This window comes from Ctenopharyngodon idella, chromosome 16 (assembly GCF_019924925.1).
Source record: "Ctenopharyngodon idella isolate HZGC_01 chromosome 16, HZGC01, whole genome shotgun sequence".
Taxonomy (NCBI): domain Eukaryota; kingdom Metazoa; phylum Chordata; class Actinopteri; order Cypriniformes; family Xenocyprididae; genus Ctenopharyngodon; species Ctenopharyngodon idella.
In genome coordinates, this window is record NC_067235.1 from 22801032 (window position 1) to 22823848 (window position 22817).

The 22817-nt window shown below is 37.2% G+C and overlaps 1 protein-coding gene across 3 annotated transcripts; it reads right to left on the minus strand.

Moving 5' to 3' along the window:
• On the minus strand, window positions 1–6200 carry tmem79b (transmembrane protein 79b). Of its 3 annotated transcripts, none has more exons than XM_051866645.1 (5): window positions 6049–6200; window positions 3987–4604; window positions 2946–3137; window positions 2568–2790; window positions 1–1015 (listed from the first exon to the last, which is right to left on the minus strand). In XM_051866645.1, the coding sequence occupies exons 2-5, from the start codon at window positions 4591–4593 to the stop codon at window positions 820–822; spliced, it is 1218 nt and encodes a 405-aa protein (XP_051722605.1). In that variant the 5' UTR covers window positions 4594–4604; window positions 6049–6200; the 3' UTR covers window positions 1–819. The 3 variants fall into 3 exon arrangements, with proteins under 3 accessions (XP_051722605.1, XP_051722607.1, XP_051722606.1); XM_051866647.1 differs by having other exon boundaries at window positions 3987–4619; window positions 6049–6194; XM_051866646.1 differs by having other exon boundaries at window positions 3987–4699; window positions 6049–6167.
• Window positions 6201–22817: the final 16617 nt, after the last annotated feature.

Below are 22817 nucleotides of genomic sequence, written 5' to 3' on the forward strand. Positions count from 1 at the left end.
AAAAAAAAAATGTTTATGAAAATATAACAGGAATTAATTCCAGCTTAATACACTCATTTGCGATAAACAGGTTTTTTATGTCCTTGCAGCTTTGATTTAATTACAACTATTTAATTACAAGCTCTTTTCAGAGATAACTATAGTTAAAGCTTTCTATACCTTTTTACAAATCTGTTAAAAATGTATGTCTACACTTTGCACAAAGTAAACATCACACTGCCCTTAAATTAGTAAAGGGAGATAAAGGAGTGGCTGTGGAAAATTACAAGTTTGGGCAAGCCACTAACTTCACACACCACACAATATTTTAGAATGCCTAACCAAATTTTAAAAAATACATACTTGTGGAATAAATATTTGGAATTTTGTTTTCTTCTTGTTGACATTCACATCTTAAAATAGGTGAGTTTGAACCATGTGGAGCTCTTGAGATTAATGAAGCTTATTCTACACCTGCTTGTTCATGTTTGGCTGTACTAAAGGGTAGTTCATTTTAATTCGCAGTTTAGTGTTTAAAGTTTCACTACACAACTTCTATTTATAAGTTAGTTCTAGAACAAAAAACAAAACAAAAAAAACAGATTCCCCTCCTTCGTTCCACCCCTCCTCTCTCTCCTTTGACTGGAGTTCTGGCAAATTTGACGCTCCTGGTCATGATATAAAAGTAATCAGGAAAGCAAAGAATAGGAGTGAAAAATGAAATCACAGTTTGATTAAACATTCTCAGACAAATGTCTCATAGTCCAATTTAAGCTGGCTCTAAGCCTACAGAGATCTGGTCTACATTTGGCAGTAGCAGAGGTGCCAGATGTGGCTTGTTTAGCCCCAGAACCTCTGTTTGGTTTGAGGAACAGGTGGTTCTGGGATGTCCGGGGCGAAGATGGAGCCTGCGGAGTCGGAGAGGAAGATGAAGTAGAGGTTGGCCACCAGCATAGCCAACATCGGCAGAAACGAGAACCCAAAGCCAACACCTCTCAAACTGCTGCCACACGATGCTGCAACCCAGTACAGCAGCCTGTGATAGACACAAAGACACACACACACACACACACACACACACAATTAAAAAATATAGTAAAAAAAGTATTGTTAATACACATTGAATATCTCAGATTAAAAATGAAATTAAAAACTAAAATCTACAGTATAACAGGGTTTCTGCAGTTTTTATGAAGGTCAATTTAAGTGTGAGGATGATTCAGACAAAACTGTATTTTCTTTTTTTCCAAGGAAAATTTAGGTGTTTTTCCAAAAAGGACACACGGAGACTTCAAAATGACACTTTATATCCAAATGAAATAAGGAGACCATTTAATTCAAAACTACTGTGCAAACCAAAGCACACATGGAAAACATTCCAGAACATATAAAAAAAAATAAAATAAATAAATAAATAAATAAATAAAAAAAACCTTTTTAATTTACTTTTTAAAATGCTCATGTTTTGACCAGTCTGTATTTCATTCAGCACTGGCATGGCTGAGAAACAATCTCTGAATATGAAAGAGGTTGTTTTTAATGCTAAATACACACTGGAATGAATAATTTTTGAAAACTGGACACGAGTCTCTCCACCATCTCTGATGTAATCGGCCTGAGTTTTTTCTGCAATAGCGCCGTTTTGGACTGACTGCTTGAATGGATTCGCTTACTGGATCCTTGGACAGAAAACTTTCCCAGAGTTTAGCTGTTTTAAATGATCAGAACTGCAAAACAGAGACGCTAAAACACAACACGTCTCTTGTCAAAAAACCTGCTTCTTTTTGCTTTTTAAAATATTATTTCCACTATAAGCCTAATGTATTGACTGAATAACCAACTTTAAATGGATAGTTCACCAAAAAAAAAGAGAAAATTCTGTCATTTACTCACCATCAAGTCATTCCAAACCTGTATGAATTTCTTTTTTCTTTTTTCAAAAGAAGATATTTTGAAGAATATGGGTAACCAAACAGCTGGTAGGCCACATAGTCTTTGATAGTATGGAGAAAAAAAAAAAATACTATGGAAGTAAATGGGGTCCATCAACTGTTTGGTTACTGACATTCTTCAAAATATCTTCTTTTATGTTCAGCAGAAGAAACAAGTTCATACAGGTGACTTGGGGGTAAATAAATGATGACTTTTCATTTTCAATTTCATTTCATTTTCATTTTTGGGTGAACTATCCCTTTAAGGTTTTTAGCTTTTAAAATGTAAGTTATATAGTTTATGAAGAGTAATTGATTAATTAATATAAATAGTATGAATGAAAGTATGAATGAATGCTTCTTCATTTAAAGATATTTGTATTGGAATACAAGACATAAGTACTGAGGAAGATATTAATTTTTTTGCAATGCATGCAACATTTAAAGCCATGACTTTATGAATTTAAGACTTTTTGCACTGATTTAAGACCTTTTTAAGGCCTTAATTTGTGTAGGGCGAATTAAGACTTTTTAAAGACCCGCAGAAACCCTGGTATAAATAAATTAAGTTTAGCTTTAAAAAAAAAAAAAAAAAAAACCTTCAAAATTTTTTAAATCAGAGATTCAGTCCTGTAAGTTTAAGGAGGGATTCTGTACCTGCCAAAGGCAAAGACGATGGTGAGAAGAGGAATTAGTTTCAGCAGATCCTGATTCAGGTAAGCAGCCATGACAGCCAGTTGGAGGAAGTAAAGGAGGAAGAGGGAGATGGAATCCTCCACATAGCGCTGGTGAACTGCCACCTGCTTAACTTCTCTCTCCCCCTCAAACCGTGGCTTCAAGGAACGATACCACAGACGAGACACACCTAGTACCAACATACCTAAGAGTGGATAGAAAGAACAGAACAACAGTTTCAAAACAGCTCTGAATGAATGTACGAATGAATGAACACAAAGATATGCTGTATCTATCAATGTCACGTCATCTTAATAGAGTTACAACAGCCCTGTATTCATCTGGGTGCCTCCTGCTTACCAAGGACAATAGGTATGACCGCAAAAACAGAGCAGCGCAGTGTGTAGACCAGCCTTAGGGGGGCACTGTCAAGCAGAGGGGCATCAAAGGGCAGGAAGACGTACCCTCCCCACACCAACAAGGGGAAGATCAAAGCTGAAGTGAACATGGACGCACCCAGTTTAAGAGCATCACGACTAGATCCAAAGTCACCTGGGAGAAAAAAAAAAAAAAAAAAAGATTAAACCTTACACATGCTTTTGTAAAAGTACATTTAAAAAAAAAAACAAAACAATATTCCTGTCTTACAGCCCTCTACCATTCCTTTTTTTAGGGCTGTTTTTGTGAGATTTTACATACAATTGGTAAAAGTCAGGGATGCAATATTAACATTCCTGTATGCAAATAAATTAAAAATAAAACTATTAAAAACTAAAGTCAGTTAAATGCAACAAATGATTTTAGGCATCATATCATAATATACAGTATAAATGAATATCCAAAATACATTTAACTGTGTAATTAAATTATTAGTGTTTTAAAGATTCATTTTAAATGAGTATAGATGATGGAAAAGGTAATTTAAAGGTAAAAATAAGGGGAATGTGCATGCACAATTAAATAACCAATATAATTTTTATATTTCAATTTAAGATTTTCATGCTTTTTTCCAACACTCTTAAAAATAAAGGTTCTATTTATTTATTTTATTTTTTGTAACCACAGAAGAACCATTTTTTGGTTCCATAAATATCCTTTCAGTGAACAGTTTTCTTAGTATAAAGAACATTTTAATAATTTAAAGAACCTTTTGTGCAATGGAAAGGTCCCATGAATGTTTAAGGTTCACATGGAACCATCAATGTTAATACAGAACCTTTATTCTTAAGAATGAATTGCATTCAAGACATACATTTTACCAGGTCATGCATTCCTGTGAACTGAACCTATGACCTTGCCGTTGCTAGCGCCATGCTGTTGTTTGAGTTACAGTAATGCATATCACCCTATATTGGGCTGATACAGTTAGGAAACACTTCATGATTTAATGATTTAACTTACAGCAGCGTGATTTGGATGTGATTGGCCAGTCGTGGTAATAGTCTTCTAGTGGTGTTCCATGTGTCCCATGCATCCCGAGGAAGGGGCTTCTCTGTTCTTCATCATCTCTCAATTGGTCTGCAGCCTCCTGCTGGCTGGTGGAGCGCAGGATGGTGATGCTGGGGCTGAAGACTCGGGCTGCGTTCTCTGGCATTATGTTCATCTCCTCCACCTCTATTTCTGAACAGGTGCTTTTCACTCCGTTTCTCAGCTCCAAGTCAGAAATGCTCTCTTTCCCCATCTTCATTTCTCTCCATTCTTCACCTGTCTTCCTCTTCTCTCCCATCCCAAACTCCTCCCTCTCACTCTCAGTCCGACTCACTCCACCCCGGAGCGAGATGCAATCTGATCTCATGCTTGCGCTCTCTCCATCCAGGACTGGCAGAATCTGTGGTTCAGGTTTCTTCTCAGCCCACTGTAGGGTACTGGTTTCCATATTTGCAGACTTGATCATTTCCTCTTCCTCCTTCACCTCATTGCTGTTCACATCCTTTGTTAACTTGTCCACATCTGCTACCCATTCAGGGGTTTGGAGCACCACTGCTGGTCCAGGAGGGCCCGTGTCCATTGTCCCTGGTCCTGAATACAGAAATTCTGGCAGTGAAAGAAATGGAGAAGCTGGAAAAAGCCTGAGTAATTTTGTAAGAGGTTTGAATTCTGTGAAAGGTCATCTCCTACAGGAACCAATATGTAATGAATTATAGGGAGAATAAATTATGAAATGTATTCATATTACAGCAAAGCAGGGCAAGAACTTACCCAAACAAAGACTCTAACTTCAGTCTACTGTCTGAACCACAAGATTACATTATTATATTCGCTTGTAAATAAATACATGAAAATAAAATAGATAAACTAGTATCACCTTGAAAATTTACCTCAGTTCTTATTATAATACATACAGTAGCTCTATAGTTACAACTGTGATATATTTGGTCAAGACTATATAAACCACATTTATTAAACCATGGATCATTAACAAAGTCAAATTAGAGTAACTATGTCCTGACATTTCATCCTACCTGCCAAATTGTCCAACCAGGGCTAACTGCACATGCGCACATCAATATTGCGTATTGTATTTTTTAAAAATATTTGCATTGTTTTAAGGGTAAATGTAGGGTAGGGGTAGGTATGGATGTTAATAAAGCTTCAAACCACATGAATAAGATGCTGGTAGCTCAATCTGATAGGTAGCATTTTTCGCTGTCGAATTGTGCTACCTACCATTTTAATGGGAAGAGACTAAATCTGACAAGGTAGGACAAATCAACAGAACACCGGGTTCCACAGACAAGGTTTAAAGGAATAGTTCACCCATAAATGAAGATTCTGTCATTATTTACTTACCCTCAAGTTGTTCCAAAAATGTATACATTTCTTTCTTCTGCTTAACACAAAAGAAGATATTTTGAAAAATGTTGGAAACCAAATAGTTAATGGGCCCATATCTTCTTTTGTGTTCAGCAGTTGAGGTTCATACAGGTTTGGAACAACTTGAGGGTGAGTAAATAATGACAGAATTTTAATTTTTTGATGAATTATAAAATACTAACTATAAATAAGCTATCAAAGTCGTAAAAGGAAGTTGAGTTCCCCAAATTATTAAGCCAATGGAATATTTATTTAGCATGAAATTAGGTCATTTAAGCCATAATAATTAGTGTCACTATATAGCCCGATTAGTTCGCAGACGAAAAACTGAGACAACGCGAGCGAGCGAGCCTCAAAACAACATGGACACATGATCGCATAAACAGAGCGAGTTCAGAAGAACCACATAACTCTAAACGACAGCACTTAACTTATTCTCAGGCTGTTATTGTCTACAGGACACATCTGATCTTCATTGTGTGCAACGAGCCTTATTTTAATAATGAGAAGACGAAGATTCCTTAACCAGGCCAAAATGAGTGTATTTGAAATGTCAAAACAGTCGAAACGCTAAAACGCGCTGCAGCGACGCGGCTTGCGGAACATTTATCATGTGAAGTAAAACAGTAAAACTTTCTAATGTGCTCACCCAGATTTCAGCGCAGGATATTTTCTTTTCAGGATTGTTTTTCCTCTATTGAAATGAAAGTCCCGTAGCGGAAGTTCAGGTGTGTCCAGGTGAAGTTTGTTAAAGGGACAGACTCTTAAAGGGGAAGTTTGTCTCTGTCAGGTTCTTACAGTGTCATCAGCGTATTTGCACTATGAGCCTCTTTACACATGCAAAAACTCATTAAGTGAAGTGTGTAGCCCTGTTCATAAATGTGTACATACACATATATATCTATCCGTATTATTTAATTTATCATTTTGTGTTATTAACTCTGTAGATAAAATCCAAAGCAAACCAAAGGGTTTTGGCATGTGTGTAGATATTAAGTCTAATTATAGAACTCTGTGTACTATACAATTACACTAATTGTATAATTATAGATTACTTATAATTGTATAATTATAGATTCATTCAGCACAATTACAGAAATAATTTCCCCTGAAATTTCCTGCAGAAACCAGCTTAAGGTTGTTTGTTGATCTTTGGCTAGCTGGTTGAAAAGTGCCTCAAAACCCCTCTAAAACCATCAAAACAGACCAGCCCACCTTAAAGGGTTAGTTCACCCAAAAATGAAAATTCTGTCATTAATTACTCACCCTCATTTGGTTCCAAACCCGTAAGACTTTCGTTCATCTTCGGAACACAAATGAAGATCTTTTTGATGAAATCTGAGATATTTCTGTCCCTCATAGACAGCTATGTGACTACCACATTGACGTTTCAAAAAGTTCATAAAGAGATAGTAAAACTAATCCATAATTGAATGATTTAGTCCTAATTTTCTGAAGAGACACAATCGCTTTATATGATGAACAGTTTGAATTTAGGCTTTTATTCACATTCATCAGCTCACATCAGTTGTGGTAAACGGAAGCTCAAGCATGTTTGGTTCATTCTCGTGTGTTACACAGCATGTTTGAGCTTGCGGAAGAGGTTTGTTTATATTCGTTGATCAATGTTTATTGATACCCCCCTAAATAAATGTAAATATGAATGGGAATATACTTCAGAGAAATTTTACTCAAAAAAAATTCTAGGGGTGCCAATAATTGTGGCCAACATGTTTTAGAGAAAAACATTCATTTAATAATGTGTAAATATAAAATATTTGATTGTCCTTTTGTTAGCTAGCTAGCAAGCTAACTAGCTAGATATCAGCCTGTTAACATTGTTTGAAAATATCGTCATTCAGTATAACCAAAAGTGTCATTTGGTAAAACCGAAATTTTGGTTAAACCGAATGACTTTTTTGGTGACAAATTTTGTCCATCTCATAAAAAAATGACAAAAGCAGTGTTAACTGATTATAAAAACCACATAATCTCATTGTTAACACTTAATAAAACTTCAAAATTAATTATATCTCCATAGTCAATGACCCATTTACCAAATATGGAAGGTGATGGAGACTTACGTATATAATGATTTATTTGAAAATAAATTTAACAGGTCAATCCTCTTTAGGTACTATCATCATATTGGTACGTCAGTGATTGTCACAGTAGTCAAGTGTGTTTGTTTTCAACTACAAGATAAGGAAAATGTCCCAACAATGCTACACTTGTACTTAAGACATAAGGAACATTGGTAATATTTTGGCATCTGCCGAGAACATAAATGTAAATATAAATTATGATACTTCAAAAACAAATGAGGCTGAACAATATAGCACAAAAGATTTATTCAGTTCTGCACCGTTACAATGTTGCAATGAGAACATGATGTCAATGAAAGCCATGACCGTAAATGGCACAACATGCTTGATGAAGTAGCACTCCTCTTTCTACATTACATGTCTCATTACCTTTCCCTCTACAATAGGCCTGATTCATTTTGCACCACAGCACGCTGTTCTGAGCTCAAAGAGCCCCTGTGGGATGTGGTGCTGTAAAATGGAGCCGTCACTGTTTTCCTGAGGTTGAGTGAAAGCACATCTGTACATGGTGGCATGAGAAGATGAAGACAGATGACTTTGAGATGTTTTCTTGCTGAACACTCCCTCCTGTGAAAGCTGCTGCCAGCATGTGTGCCTGCTGTTAGCATAATGCTAATGAAGGGGTTAAGGCTGTTTGCATGCTGTTCTGGAGAGTCGATCTGATGTCTTTCTCAACAGGAAAAAATGTTTTTGGACCAAAAAGAGTCAGAGTGAAGGGATGAGTGTCCCCTGCCATCTGACCAGGCCTTTGAATTGGAACTTAATGATGTTATATGTGTGGTTTATGGAGTTGTTCATGAATAATGCGTAGAATTACATGAATCAATCGATAATTGCAAAAACACTTATCATGCACCAGGGTTGTGCAGAATTCAGAACTGAAGAATGAAAAATGGCTCCCTTTCAATTCCTGACTGAGAATTTGAATTGAATTGGCAACACCCCACAAGAAGCTGAATTGGAACAACAGAATTTACTGAATTGTATTTTGAAAAATTCAACACAGGAAATACATTCTGGAAAAAGAGGTGTTCTTCCACCTCACCCACAAAAGTTAATTTTTAAATATGATGACATTTATAAACTAAATAAAAATTTCTGTAGGTCACATGACACAACACTTTAAAAACGTTTGCTTTTGTAGTTCACTTTAATACTACATTTGAATTACAATTCTGCAATTGTGCTACCTCAATTCAAATTCAGCAGCTAAATTAGAATTTAAAAGTATCAATAAACATCCCTGTCATGCACATGTGCTTTCATTTCCATTTTAATGTTGTTTTATGTATTAAGACACTCACTAGGGTGAGATGTAAACATATCTTTTTTTTATTTGGAAACAAATATAAAAGCACATTAAAATGCAAAAGCCACTTGTAAACTACATGGCACATTTTCTCATAAAGTCACCAGCATCTCTCTGCATTTTAAAGGCTCAAATATACTGTACACACCACTCAGCTAAGACACAATGTGCATTGTGAGAACAGCAGGTCGGTATCATTAAGAAATAACACCGCCGCAATACTGATTCGAAAGCAATAGCTAAGTTGCACCTAAATGGTAATATTGACCTCCTCTGCACGCAAGACACATATCGCACCTGTTTATTTCAGCTTCATTTCTATTGAACATGTAAGTCAAGCAAATCACAGGTGAACCAGACTTTGAGAAGGAAAGAAACACTGCGCTGATAGCCCAGGCAGAACGGCAAACGTTTGATAGAAGTCCATTTCAACATCAGCAAATACTGAAGAACAACAGAGAGGAAATCCGACTCGTCCTATTAAGAACACTGTAGAGAGAGGTGGGGAAAGGACCTGGCAAATCAAACATTCAATTTGCCCACAGAGGCTGGTAGGTCAGTACATTGATTGACATTTAGCTGAATAACAGCAGGGCCAGTTTCTCTGGCTGTTCTGTAAACACACGGATTTATAAGGCGCAAAGCTCAAGAGTCCCAAACCGAAGAGCTCAGAGAATGTAATCATCCTGGAACCAATGCACTGTGCTTTTATGATAAGTGTGGAATGAATCATTGAGAAATGGATTACCCTACTTTTTTATTTTCCAATTTCGGAATTGTTAATTTGTCATTCTTTGGACATAGAAAATAATTAACCATATTGTTTGTCTGTAATAAAGCTATTTGGCTGGTTTCGAACATAAAAGATTCATCGCTAAGACTTTTCAGCCATGCCGAACGTGACATCAGTGGTGGAAGCTATGAGTTGAAAAACCCTGTCAGAACACGAGACATGAAAGTGGGTTTAAGTGCAGTTTTCAAATGGAAAATCCAGACCCACAAGTACACAAAACCACCATCACGAAACAACAACACTTGAGGGATACAGTCGGCTCTGAGGTGGAGGAGGTGTGGTGGTGGTTGTGTGTGTTGGCATGTGTGTGTGTGTGTGTGTGTGTGTGTGTGTGTGCGCGCGTGTGAGGTAATCATCGCATGTCTCCTAGCCTGAAATCTGGCTAGCAGCTCAGGCAATGCGGTAGTCGAATGTGTCTTTTTCCATATAGTCTGTCCATGTGGAACTTGGCATGCTGCTGTACGGATCCAGAAGGATTCGGAAGCAGCGCACGATCAGCAGCCCCAGAAAGATGAAGAGGAGGAGGACGAAGACGAAGGCAGCCTTCTGTTCCAGCGTGAGGAAAGGGATGGGCTGGTTGGCCCCAGACGCAGACAGCGTGCTGCTGTGAAGATGCTCGGCCATCCTCTCCAGTTTGTCGGCACGGGTCAGGGGCACGCGGCCATTTTCGCCACATTCGTGATCAACAGGTTCTTGTTTAGAGCCATTCTGGAAACACACAAGGTGATTAGGAAAAAAATCAAAACAAGAACATGAAATATCATCAATATTACTTTAATTTCAAATAAATACTTCACATACATTCAGTTTGAGGACCTAACATTATTGAGGATTCACAACAACAATTTCACAGTCGGCACAGGCCTCACGTTTAAAGACATACACCACCACTGTTATATAAGATTAATGTGTACATGTTTTACAGAATTAAATCCTCCAGCTCACATTACTGATGCACGTGTGGAACGATTCAGCTCGCTGAGGACAGTAAGTAGCCTTGAGTGAATTATCTCTCTCATCTTAAGGCGATCGAATCCATTTCTGACTGTGGTTTTGTCATGCCCCCTGATTCATTCTCTCAAAGCGTCGGTTTCTGTGGTAGTCGCTGACCCTTTAATGGTTCACTTCTTTGATGCCAGCGCTCACGATCTGCCCTGGCACTCCCTATAAAGCCTGGCTCAATTTCCCCAAACGTGAAGATTTCTCTTGAACAACGTGAAGTCGCACGCATGATATGGCAATGTGTTGTTCACAATCCAACCACATCAGCATTGGGTACCTGTGGTTTGGATTACAAAAACAAAGTGCCCGACACACACACGTCTCCATTTGTGATTTTATTTATTGAATTTCCATGAAAATATCCAATCGATCCCTCCTAAAATCGGCTAAATTGCATTCTCACCGCTCTGACAGTTGAACCGGTGACGTCTGTACACACACACAGGGCTGTGAATGTAATGTAAGCATTAGTTTCTCACCTGTTGTTACTGAAGAGGATTCATCAGTGGGAGGGTGATGGAGACCCAAAATAAGCAGGGAGAGAGACGGCTTCCATCACGGCTGTCCGCCCAGAGACAGATGGTTGTCACAACTTTTTCAACCCAGCTCGTCGATTTGTTCAGCGTTCAAAATAAAATCTGCGACTCTCCGCTTCCATTCCTCTCCTCTGTGGTCCAACTCCCTCTTTCCCTCACCAAGATGAGCATGTAGTGGTGTCACATCACCCATAGCAACCAGTTGCCATAGCAATCCCTCCAAGTGTGTTCAGTAAAGCTGAGCTGGTGAGAGACAAGTGTGATCCAGCCAAAGCGCAGTGTAAACGTGTGTTTCTGTGAAGGCGGAGGATTTAATACAGACCCACTGATGTGTGATAACAACAGTGGCTAAAAATAGTGGCCGCTTTTAACTTTGCAGGATTAACACATTTTAATACATCTCTACTACAAGCTGCGCATGAATGTCAGCCAATCAGCTTAAATGGGGAATGTCATGCTTTCAGACATGCTGCTGTCATTTGATATGTCTGTGTGTACGTACACCCAGTCTCCATATCTCCAGCACTGTCAGTAGAAACACAGTCTGTACGAGTTCTATAAATGTAGGTGTATAAACTGGATATATTTAAACATTAGTGATAGATCAGCTGACTGACTGGTTTATTTATTTATTGTGTGATTGATGGCTGTGGAGAAATAACTGTGAAGTCTGGGTATTATCCAGCCCTGAATGGTGCAGAGAGGCTTCTCCATCATAGTGAAGGAGGTTTTTAAAAATACAGAATGTTTTGGATGCATGTGAGATGTAACTCGATGCACATAATCTTAAAATAATAGGTAATGTTTGTGAAGGAATAAATAGTGTGTAAACCACTAGAGAAAGATAGGGTAGGACTATTATTGGTGATGTTATTATTATGAAGATAATAATAATTCATGACTATGATTCAGTGTTTTTTAGTCATCATGGGTTATTCAATGAAAGTTAACTAAATTGATAAGCTGTAGGCCTATAATTTTGAATATATATATATATATATATATATATATATAGGCCTGTATATCACAGAATATATGATTAATTATTATTATTATAAATAAGTAAATAAAACAGTATAAATAAATATGTATTATTTACAATCTGTAAAAGCCTCAGAGGACAATAATGTGAGTGTTATGAACGAAATTGATACTATTGATTCTGATGATGAACATCATGAATACACAGTCTGATCACTATAAATATTATGGGGGAGGGGGATCAATATCTGAATTATAAATGGGCAATATTAAGTAGTTAAGCATATTGAAAAGTCTATTTATTATAAATAATTATAGATATTTTACAAATTACTGCATGAAGTCCTATAACATTGTTTTACTATACACTGTAAAAAATTGAAATTATCGAAATTTTAATGGTAAATGCTAGACTAAAATTGCTAGGCTACAGTAAAAACCTGTTAATTGGTTAACAGTAAGTTTCCTTACTATATACAGTGGAAAACTGTAATAGAGCTAACCTTATTTTTTCAGTAAAATACTGTTAAATTTACAGTTTTGGGAAGTGAAAAAGAACAAATTTAGTGAAAAAAATTTAGTGAAAAAACGTAAATTGACATTCCAGAATTCCCTGCGTGACACAATTGATGTGTTTTTATAGAAATAACTATGTTTATAACTATCTTAATTTTTTTCTAATCATTTACAGTAGGGTTTTATGTTTCATCTAATGTTAAATGAATGTTTATTAGCTATATTATTAATGTCACCATGATGGTGTTTAGTAGGCCTATTTGCGTGAATGACATTGTGCAATTTTTTACATATTAGCATTGACAACCTCAGCATGTGGAAAAACTGCTTGTGATGAGCTATGATTCATCATCTTTCTCATAACCCCCTGTTTTTGGTGGTTCTCAGTGTATTATAAAAGTAGGCCTACAAAATAGGTAAAACCTAAAATGTTGCTACTGTATTTTTTACGGTAGGCCTAAATTCCTGGCAACCACAGCTGCCGTTTTTTTTTTAACCGTAGAATTCACGTTATTTTCTTACAGTGTAATTTGACAGACCTTTTTTATTTTTCGACATACAAAACGGTCTTATAACCTAGCTATCTAAAACACACAGCATATGCTGTATGTAGTTTTAGATAATAGATATAGATCGTTTTATTCTCAGATGGGCGATTTAAAAGTCTTTTTTTTTCATTTAAAACATTTAAAACCCATCACCTTTGAATAGGAATAAACTTTAATAACTTACCTGAGATTTACGTCTTCAAACCATATCTTATTTGACATGTTTAGACAGTCAGAGAAGTCAGAGAATTTCCAGTCAAAGAACGGTCATCTCAAAGCTCGGTCTATTCTCATCTAAATATGTTGAAATAGCGCCACCTACCCGATGTCCGTTGTAGTTCACTCATAGTTTCCTCCTAAGCGACACAGAGAACACCTAAACAATAGGCCTATATAGTTTACATGGCCTGGTTTCACAGACAGGGCTCAGATTAAGCCTGGAGAAGGCCTTAGTTAAATTAGTAGCAGCTTTTGTGCCTTATAAAACATTCTGGTGTGCATCTTGAGACAAAATAAACGCACTGTAATATTTTAAGATATGACAGTGCAAGTTGCTTTCAGTTAAGACAGCTCAAACAATGCAGTTTAGTCTGGGACTAGGCTTAAACCTTGTCTGTATGGCTGTGGTTGTCAACAAGTAAATTAATGTTTACGATCTTCTACCTTTATTTTTAATAATCAATCTGTAAGATTCATTTATGCTGGTAACAGATGGTGTGGAAACTGGTATTAAACTCACCAGAGATCTGATACAACTAGATTAATGTGTCAAATCCAAAAATAAGAAGCTTTATAATGAAGTATGGAGAACATTACATGAATTTCCTATTCCTGACCGCTGGGAGGCAGTAGGGCACCACCTTTGGGTTCTTTTCCCCTCATTGTTTTATAAAAGGAGATCTGTAGATGGCGCTCGATATCTCTGGATTACTTCTGTGCCAGCGTGTTCCAAAGACAAAAGGAAAACAACTACATGAAAACACAAGCCTTTAAAACAGACTCAGATTTTATGTGAAGCCTATAGTTTCAAAAACAAGTATGCTGGATACTGTAGGTTAGTATAGGCTGTAGCCTATTTAGTTAGAATCATAGTAAATTAATTATTTAGTAAATTTGGCATAGTAAATTAATTAAATTAAACCAAGGTTGTACTAAATTTTTGACTTTATGGTAACAACAAACACACAATAACCATTCAGTTAAGGCTGAGTAAGGGTTCCACTAAGACAACAAGTAATCAGATTAATTGAAATCCTTCCATCTGCCCAATCAAAAACAACATAAAACCAGTAAGCTTTCAATCTTTGCTTTCTCTCTCACTCCTTTGTTTTAAATTATGAACACAGCTAGACACTACTGCTGTACATCCTCAGCAGAAATATTACAGTAATGAAACATTTGACTGATTCATTCCCATTTATACTAATATGAATGCAAATGGCAGAAAAGCGTGGGTAGCCCACAGATATTTGATCATATATTCCAAAGATTAATGATCTTATCGATCGTTATTATTCAGCTGAGAGTGCTGAATTAATGAGGTGTGAGGCATTCAATGTGGAATGCTAAAATGAGAAACACAAGAAAGGAACATTTAACACCATAATGTGTTGCATTTAACGACCTACATTTATCGCTTTGGGCTGTAATGCACACAATATTTTTGTGGTTGCTTCTTCTTGTTCTCCATATCTCTTTGTCTTTTTAGCCACAACCACAGCCAAGCGTCCATGTTTGACACGCCTGCAGTGACCTTTGACGGATTTCCTCTCAAGAGGGTGATGAAAGACAAAATAATTGCTTCTTTTCCAAATGTTTCAAGCTCAAACCTCTCTGATGCTTGACACTTGTGTTCATTGCAATCAACTGTCCTAAACATGTCTCCCTCACCATCAAAGCGCTGGATAAATTACGTGTTTATAGAGGAGAACTCAAATGCAGCTCTAGCTGAACAAAAGTGTGCAAGCCACTTTGAAATATTTTAGCTTCATTTCATCAGAGTAAAATCTTTTGAAAGAGGAAAGCGAGAAAGAAAGCGGCAGTCGAAAAGACGGGGAAATCATCTCCACGCTCTCGCGCTGACTGCGATGACCCTCAGGCCATTTTTTCTGTCTTCCATTTTGAGACAAGTGATTTAATTGAAAAAAAGAGGAAAGAAATGATACTTGTGGAAGATTGTGGTTCTGAGTCATTAACTGCGGGGAGGTGCACTGGTTAAGGGAACTAATTGAATGTCAGCATGAGCCATTGAGAAAGAGCTCAGGTGCAGTGTCAGCAAAACCAGGTGGGCGGGTGAGAGGGAAAAAGTTACAAAAATGAAGACAAGAAGGGTTTAATCTTATTATAGGAATAGTTTGCCCAAAAACCATTTACTCACCTTCATGGCATTCCTAACTTTATTTCTTATGTGTAACACGAAAGAATGTGCTTTGAAGAATGAACTCTTTTTTATGCATGCAATAAAAGTCAATGGGGTCCAAGTACAGGTTTGGAACGGCATGAGGGTGAGTAAACGATGACAGAACGTTCATTTTTTGGGTGAACTATCCCTTTAAGTGTCTCAGTTCTTCTACATGTGTGCATTTATGTGGTTGCCAGTTCACAAAACTCTCTTTATGTTGGATCAAGTGCAGCTTCAAATGCAAGAACAATGTTTACAAGAGGAGGTGTGAACTCTTGCTCCCTCAAACACCACATTATCTCACTCTGTCTGGACCTTCTTCCTCATTCACTGGAAATTCAGCCTGCATTGTCCACAGATACGGAAAGGGAGTCTCAGAGCAGTATCTTCTCTGCTTTATGTCTTCCCTGCGCTATGTTTTTTGGCGCTGTTCCATCATTACACACGCACAGCAGGAAGAGAACTCTTCTCCAGATGCTCCCCATCTTTCACTGATAGTCGCAATTCATATTCAAGAATACGCAACCAGATTGTTCCATTTTTAGCCTGTTAGAATTTCAAGCTAATTGGGCGCAAAAGCAAAAGCACCCTAGAAAGTCTAATGCTGCTTCTGGATTACTTCAGTCTGTGGAGTATAGGCACCTGGTTGTTTTTCAGAGTCTCCTCAACAGGGCCCGCCTCGGGGACCACCGCACTGCAGACCACCTCTAAAAGCCTGTGATAGGAACATTCAATCTGTCTGCTCTCGTTTCATCAGATCACTCTTTTTTATTTCCATCCCCCTCCTCCAGTCTGAGCTTTAATGGGAACGAGGAGAGAGGCAAACAGTGATTACAGGTATCAGGAGTTAACGCCGGATCTGGGGTATGAGATAGGACCCTGCGAGAACCAACAACAACTTGGCACAGAGGCCATTACTCACTGCTTGTTTGGACTCTGAACTGATACTGTTCTTTTTTTTAAAAAAAAGTCCAATTTATCTTTCTAAGCACTTTTTAAATACATCTCACCATCAATCAATACAGTAGGGAGGAGTGGGGTTAAGATGTGTCAGTGGGTAGGTTCTGTCACCCCTTTAATTATTATGACTTCATCAAATACAGAAGTCTGTGATGGAGTGATAAACATGTTTTATGCTTTTATGATGTCAAAGCAAACTTGCTAATGTCTAAAAATATATGTTTATGAATTCTGAAGCTTTTCCTCCAATTGCATTGTGTGTATATATATATATATATATATATATATATATATCAGTACTGTGCAAAAGACTTAGGCCACCATTAGATGTTGTTTTAGCAAGGGTATAATGACCAAATATAATTATTTATCAGTCTCTTTATTAGAATATAAACAGAAAATACAGGAAATTTATATGCAGTATTAAAAACACAGAAAAAATATGAAAAAAAAGAAGACTTCTATAGGCTAAAGTGGCAAGTATTTGAGCAATAGTAGGAACAGGCTCTCTTAAACAGGCTCTCTTAAACCTAAATGGAATGGAAAAGGACTGGAAGGCCAAGAAAACTTTCAAAATCTGATGAGAAGTTTCTCAGAGATTTTTCTTTGAAAAACTGAAGGAAGTCCAGGAAGTCACACTAAATACTGATTTTTGCTTAAAGAAGCCATTTTGTTCAGATTTTTTATTTTATATTTTGTGTTTATTTCCTGTATTTTCTGTTTGTATCGTAATAAAGACCAAAAAATAAATAAGGATGGTCATTAAAACTTTGCTAAAACAACAAAGCTGGTGGTGGCCTAAGACTTTTGCACAGTACTATATATATATATATATATATATATATATATATATATATATATATATATAGCCTATACTTGCCGGCCACTTTATTAGGTACACCTGTTAACTGCTTGTTAATACAAATATCTAATTAGCATGGCAGCAACTCAGTGCACAATGCATTTAGGAATGTAGACATGGTCAAGACAATCTACTGAAGTTCAAACTGAGCATCAGAATGGGGAAGAAATGTGATTTAAGCAACTTTGAACATGGCATGGTTGTTGGTGCCTGACGGGGAAAGGTCTTAGTATTTCAGAAACTGCTGACCTACTGGGATTTTCACACACAACCATCTCTAGGGTTTACAGAGAATGGTCAGAAAAAGATCCATTGAGTAGTAGTTCTGTGGGTGAAAATGCCTTGTTGATGCCAGAGAAGAATAGCCAGTTCAAGCTGATAGACATTAACTCAAATAACCACTTGTTACAACCAAGGACTGCAGAAGAACCTCTCTGAATGCACAACACATTGAACCTTAAAGCAGATGGGCTACAGCAGCAGAAGACCACACTGGTGCTACTGTCATCTGTCATCTAAGAACAGGAAACTGAGGCTACAATTCACACAGGACAGTAGAAGATTGGTAAAACATTGCCTGGTCTGATGAGTCTCGATTTCTGCTACGACATTCAGATGGTAGGGTCAGAATTTGATGTAAACAACATGAAAGCATGGATCCATCCTTTCTTGTGTCAATGGTTCAGGCTGGTGGTGGTGATGTAATGGTGTGGAGGATATTTTCTTTGCACACTTTTGGCCCTTTAGTACCAATTGTGCATCATTTGAATGCCACAGCCTACCTGAGTATTGTTGCTGACTGACCATGTCCATCTCTTTATGACCACAGTGTACCCATCTTCTGATGGCTACTTCCAGCATGTTAACTCACCACGTCACAAAGCTCAAATCATCTCAAACTCGTTTTACTAGTTCACTATATTCAAAGGGCCTCCACAGTCACCAGATCTAAATCCAATAGAGCACCTTTGGGATGTGGTGGAACTGGAGATTTACTTCATGGATGTGCAGCTGACAAATCTGCAGCAACTGCGTGATGCTGTCATGTCAATATGGATCTCTGAGGAATGTTTCCAGCACCTTGTTGAATCTATGCCATGATGAATTAAGGCAGTTCTGAAGGCAAAAGGGGTTCAACCCGGTACTAGCAAGAGTGTATATATAAGACATTGTGCATTCATAAATGGTTTATTTTTTCTTGTTTATGTTCATACTTTTATTTACAATGTAAATCATTCACATATTTCACAATTATTCAACACCTTGACATAACACATCTTACCCCCTAATGTGGGGCAATATTGTCTCTGGGCCACTTTTAGAAGTCCTATGTCTATAACCTTATGTTATGGATGCTTTCAGTTGATAAACATCCTGAAACACGATTATTAGGAATATTAGTTTAAAAAGCGGTGCAACTTACCTAACTCTCCCAAATAATCAAAAGTGTGTATTATTAAACTAAAAAAATATCACCGGCACCAGGTGACAGAACAGATGTCCTGTGACAGCTGGTGATGTACGTGTGCCCTGCAGAAGTTATTTAGATGGTCTGGTGCTTTGAAGGATACCAGTCTATGGCAAGCTGCGAGTGTGTGTGTTAGTTGGGATGGGGGTCATGCTTTGTAGGTTAATTAGGAATGGGTAGAGAGACGAAGAATGTGTATATATGCATGTGTGGGCTGAGTTTATGTGGCTAATTAGGCTGGGAATCATTCAAGCTTCTGGGGGACAGATGCACATGAGTACATGGTGAGCAGGTTGGGGCAAGTAGGCAGGGAAAGCTGCCAATTTAGTGTGAGATGGTCAGGGAGAGTATATTTATATATGTGTGTGTGTGTGTGTGTGTCAGAGTGACCGGCAGTGGCAGGTGTGTTACTGTGTCTCTATGTAAAAGTGCTGAGTAAAGGCATCAGGGCACCAGAGAAAACTGGTTGAAACCAGTCCTGACCGTAATGGGGGGTGTGCCATGGCTGTCTGGCATTCTGGACATGCCGGACATAGCACATAATCCTCCACTGACCTAACAGTTACTGTACTACTGCTCGGGACTTCCCCATTCAACACACACACACACACACACACACACACACACACACACACACACACACACACACACACACACACACACACACACATATGTTGGTTTCACTATATTAGTAAGGACATCTCATAGATGTTATGGTTTTTATACAGAGGTGATGGTATTTGCTGAACCCTAAATAATCAAGCTATTTGTGTTATGATTCATAACCGGTAACTAATATTACAAATACTATTTTGAAATATAAATAAATTAAAAATAAAACTCTAAAATCACTTGTGAATTCAGGAATTACAACATTAAAATGTAATGTATGATAAATTGAACTCATTTTAAAGTCACTAAGTGCAAATAGCATCCCTTGTTGGCAAACGCTATTTACACTAGCTCTGCCCACCAATGTCTAGTTGGGCCACTCAAGTTTTAAAAAAGACGCACAGAATTCAACGTCTTCAGAGGTGTAGTAGTAGTGAGTAAGACTCATAAACCTGGCTTTTAACGCGAATAATGTGGGTTCGAATCCGCCTTTTGTCAAGCTCGCAATAAGGCAGCATCCATTTAATAATTTTAATAAATATAATCATTTACACTCTATGATTTTATTGCATCCTGTTAATGTACAAAAATACTAAGGTGCATATTGTATCTGCCAAAATAAATTATAGATAGCATCTAATTACTATTTACTCTTATTGCAAAGAACTGATACTTTTACATGGTGTAAAGAAAATTCTTTCCCCTAGTGTAAATAGTGTATCGCTAAGAAAATGCTGCTATTGTCACTTAGTGTAAATAAAATATATATTGCTATTTGCACTTAGTGTAAATAGCATCTATCGCTAAGAAAATATGCTATTATCACTTAATGTAAATAGCCGCTGCCTTAACTTTAAGGGAGCATTAGATGACAGCAAAGGTAATCTAAATGTAAAAAAAAAAAAAGGAAATTAGCGCAATTAAATATCCAATACTGACTGACACTGATAAATTAAAAAAATAAAAAATAAAATCTAATAAGGGAAATAGCTGCTATGGTACAGTACAGATTTACAGTTTCGAATGTTCTCATAGGTTTGTTTTTCATGTTTCACTATATTTGTGAGAACATTTTCAAAAATTTGGCCCTCACAAGTATAGCCAAATGGATCATATGTTCAGGGCAATGATAGAGCCAGATTAAAAACAGTGATATTTACAGTTCATCAGAAAGTGTAACTTTTTGCAGAAACTTTTCTGGTATTTAACCCAGAAATGTAACTGTAACTGTAACTGTAATTTTTTTTTTTATCCATTATGCTTTAGGACTAGAATAACTCAGCTGTATCAGATTCTGACTTTAATGTGATTTACACAGGTAGAACACGTTCCTGGATCAGCGTTGGTTCTGTCAATCAGATTTACAGTTAGGAGCTTCAAAAACTTTAATATCAATCCAAAATTTCCCTTTGCTGTTAGGGGCAGGTTATGGCTATAGATCACTCTTTTGGCTTATAATTGTTTAATAAAAATGTTGTTTAAGGATCTGTAAAGAATCCTTAAAAAATGGTCTACTTGGCTATTATGTGCAACTCTTCTAGTTATTGGAATCCCTTAGTTCTAGTTGAGATCCATCTGGCTTTCAGAGAGAGAATCCCTGAGCATCACTGCGGAGATGCTAGAGGTGTGTTATAGAGGGCAAAGAAAAGCATTTGTTGATTTTAAAAAGGCTTTCCTCAGCCATGTTTGGTCTGTGAGTCTATGGACAGAGCACATAGTGGGACAAGATTACCATGACAACAGGAAGAGAATATACTGTAGTGCTCCATTTTTGGGGGACATCCACTCATGAGGTTATTTACTCGGTCACAAGCATATGTAATTTATCTTCATTCTGAATAAACCAGAAGAGGTGATGACTCTTTTAACTCAAACTATTAAAATATAAATGAGACAAACATCCAGCAGTGAACAGAGTCTTATAACACCATATTTTGACTGCAATTCTGAAGAGCCATTTACACAGCAAGGACACAGTCCACTGGCTGTCTGTCTCCTAGTACACTTATGGAGCCATGTGGTTCTTTTTAGTTTATGGTTCGTATAAATGTATCCAAATGCTGTGTGGTTTGCGGTGCTGCAGCATGTAAAAGTCTCTCTGAGAAGGGAAGCCAGACGAGAATCTGCTAAAACATTCAGGGATGATACAGATGCTTACAACTTTGCATTAAAGATAAGTTTGAACACAGACCAGTGCTGTGTATTTTACTTTTAGAGCAGTGCAATTCAACAAACCATAATCGCACGTAGTTAGGATAACAAAATAATAGGATAATTTGATATTCATAACAACACAAGGGCGATAATGCTTTTATACAATAGTTTAACAAACGAGATGGTAGTATTGAGTATTGCAGTTTTGCAGATTACCATTGCTCTGCCGACAAAAAGAATTCCAAACAAAGTCAAAGCAGATCTGTGGCACGTCTCCGAGCAACACACCGTAGTTGTTCCTTCCTGAATGAATCAATGTTTTGAATTATAGGTTGAGTAAGGTGATTCATTAACTCACTCATAACTCCTTTTGTTCCCGACTAAAATCAGGAACTGAATAGGGGTGTAATTGTTCAAATTACTCACGGTTTGGTTTGTATCACAGTTTTAGGATCACGGTTTCAGGCATTTTCAGGTACATAAATTGAATAAAGAAACAAATGTAAAATAACACTGCATATAATCTTCACTGTATAAATTAAATAGAGATTAATTTATCATAATCGGTTGAAATCACATTCGGTTTAAATCACGCTATCCCTAAACCTAACCATAATTTATCTCTAAAATCAGAGGGAAATGATAGGTGAATAACACCGATGTAGAAGCACCTAACTCTAGTTGTAAGCCTAAACTTGACATAAACTGTAAACTTTCCCCTCAAATCTGATTGGTTGATTGGAATGTTGATCAGGATCAACAAAGATCCTGGAAATCATGAGTTCATCGTAAAGAATGGGTCATATTGGAGCATATAGCACTCATCATTTTTTTTTGACCATCACTGTTGTAACATATTGAGAAGCCAGAATGTTCCCAGGCAGGAGATTTATATGTTGCAAATAGTGGCTCCATCAGTCTCCTTCGCTTGCCCTGCTGAACTGCAACACACTAGCATGTCAGGAACTGTGATGTCAACAACAGATTTAAATACTAACAGTTGATTGGACAGCTACACTCACGTAAAACGCATGCGGAGCGTATCTATGCTGTCTGAAATCAAATTCTTCTCTAATATGTCCGAATACACATTATTCGAAATACAGTAGGTAAAATGTCCCCGGATGACTTACTACTTCCACCGCGATTCTGAAGTGAAGACACTTGCCAT

Coding starts and splice junctions, on each gene's coding strand:
- tmem79b (XM_051866645.1), bottom strand. CDS start 4,593: ATGGACACGGGCCCTCCTGGACCAGCAGTGGTGCTCCAAACCCCTGAA. Junction 3,138..3,986: donor CACATCCAAATCACGCTGCT/GTAAGTTAAATC, acceptor TTTTTCTCCCAG/GTGACTTTGGATCTAGTCGT. Junction 2,791..2,945: donor GGTCATACCTATTGTCCTTG/GTAAGCAGGAGG, acceptor ATCCACTCTTAG/GTATGTTGGTACTAGGTGTG.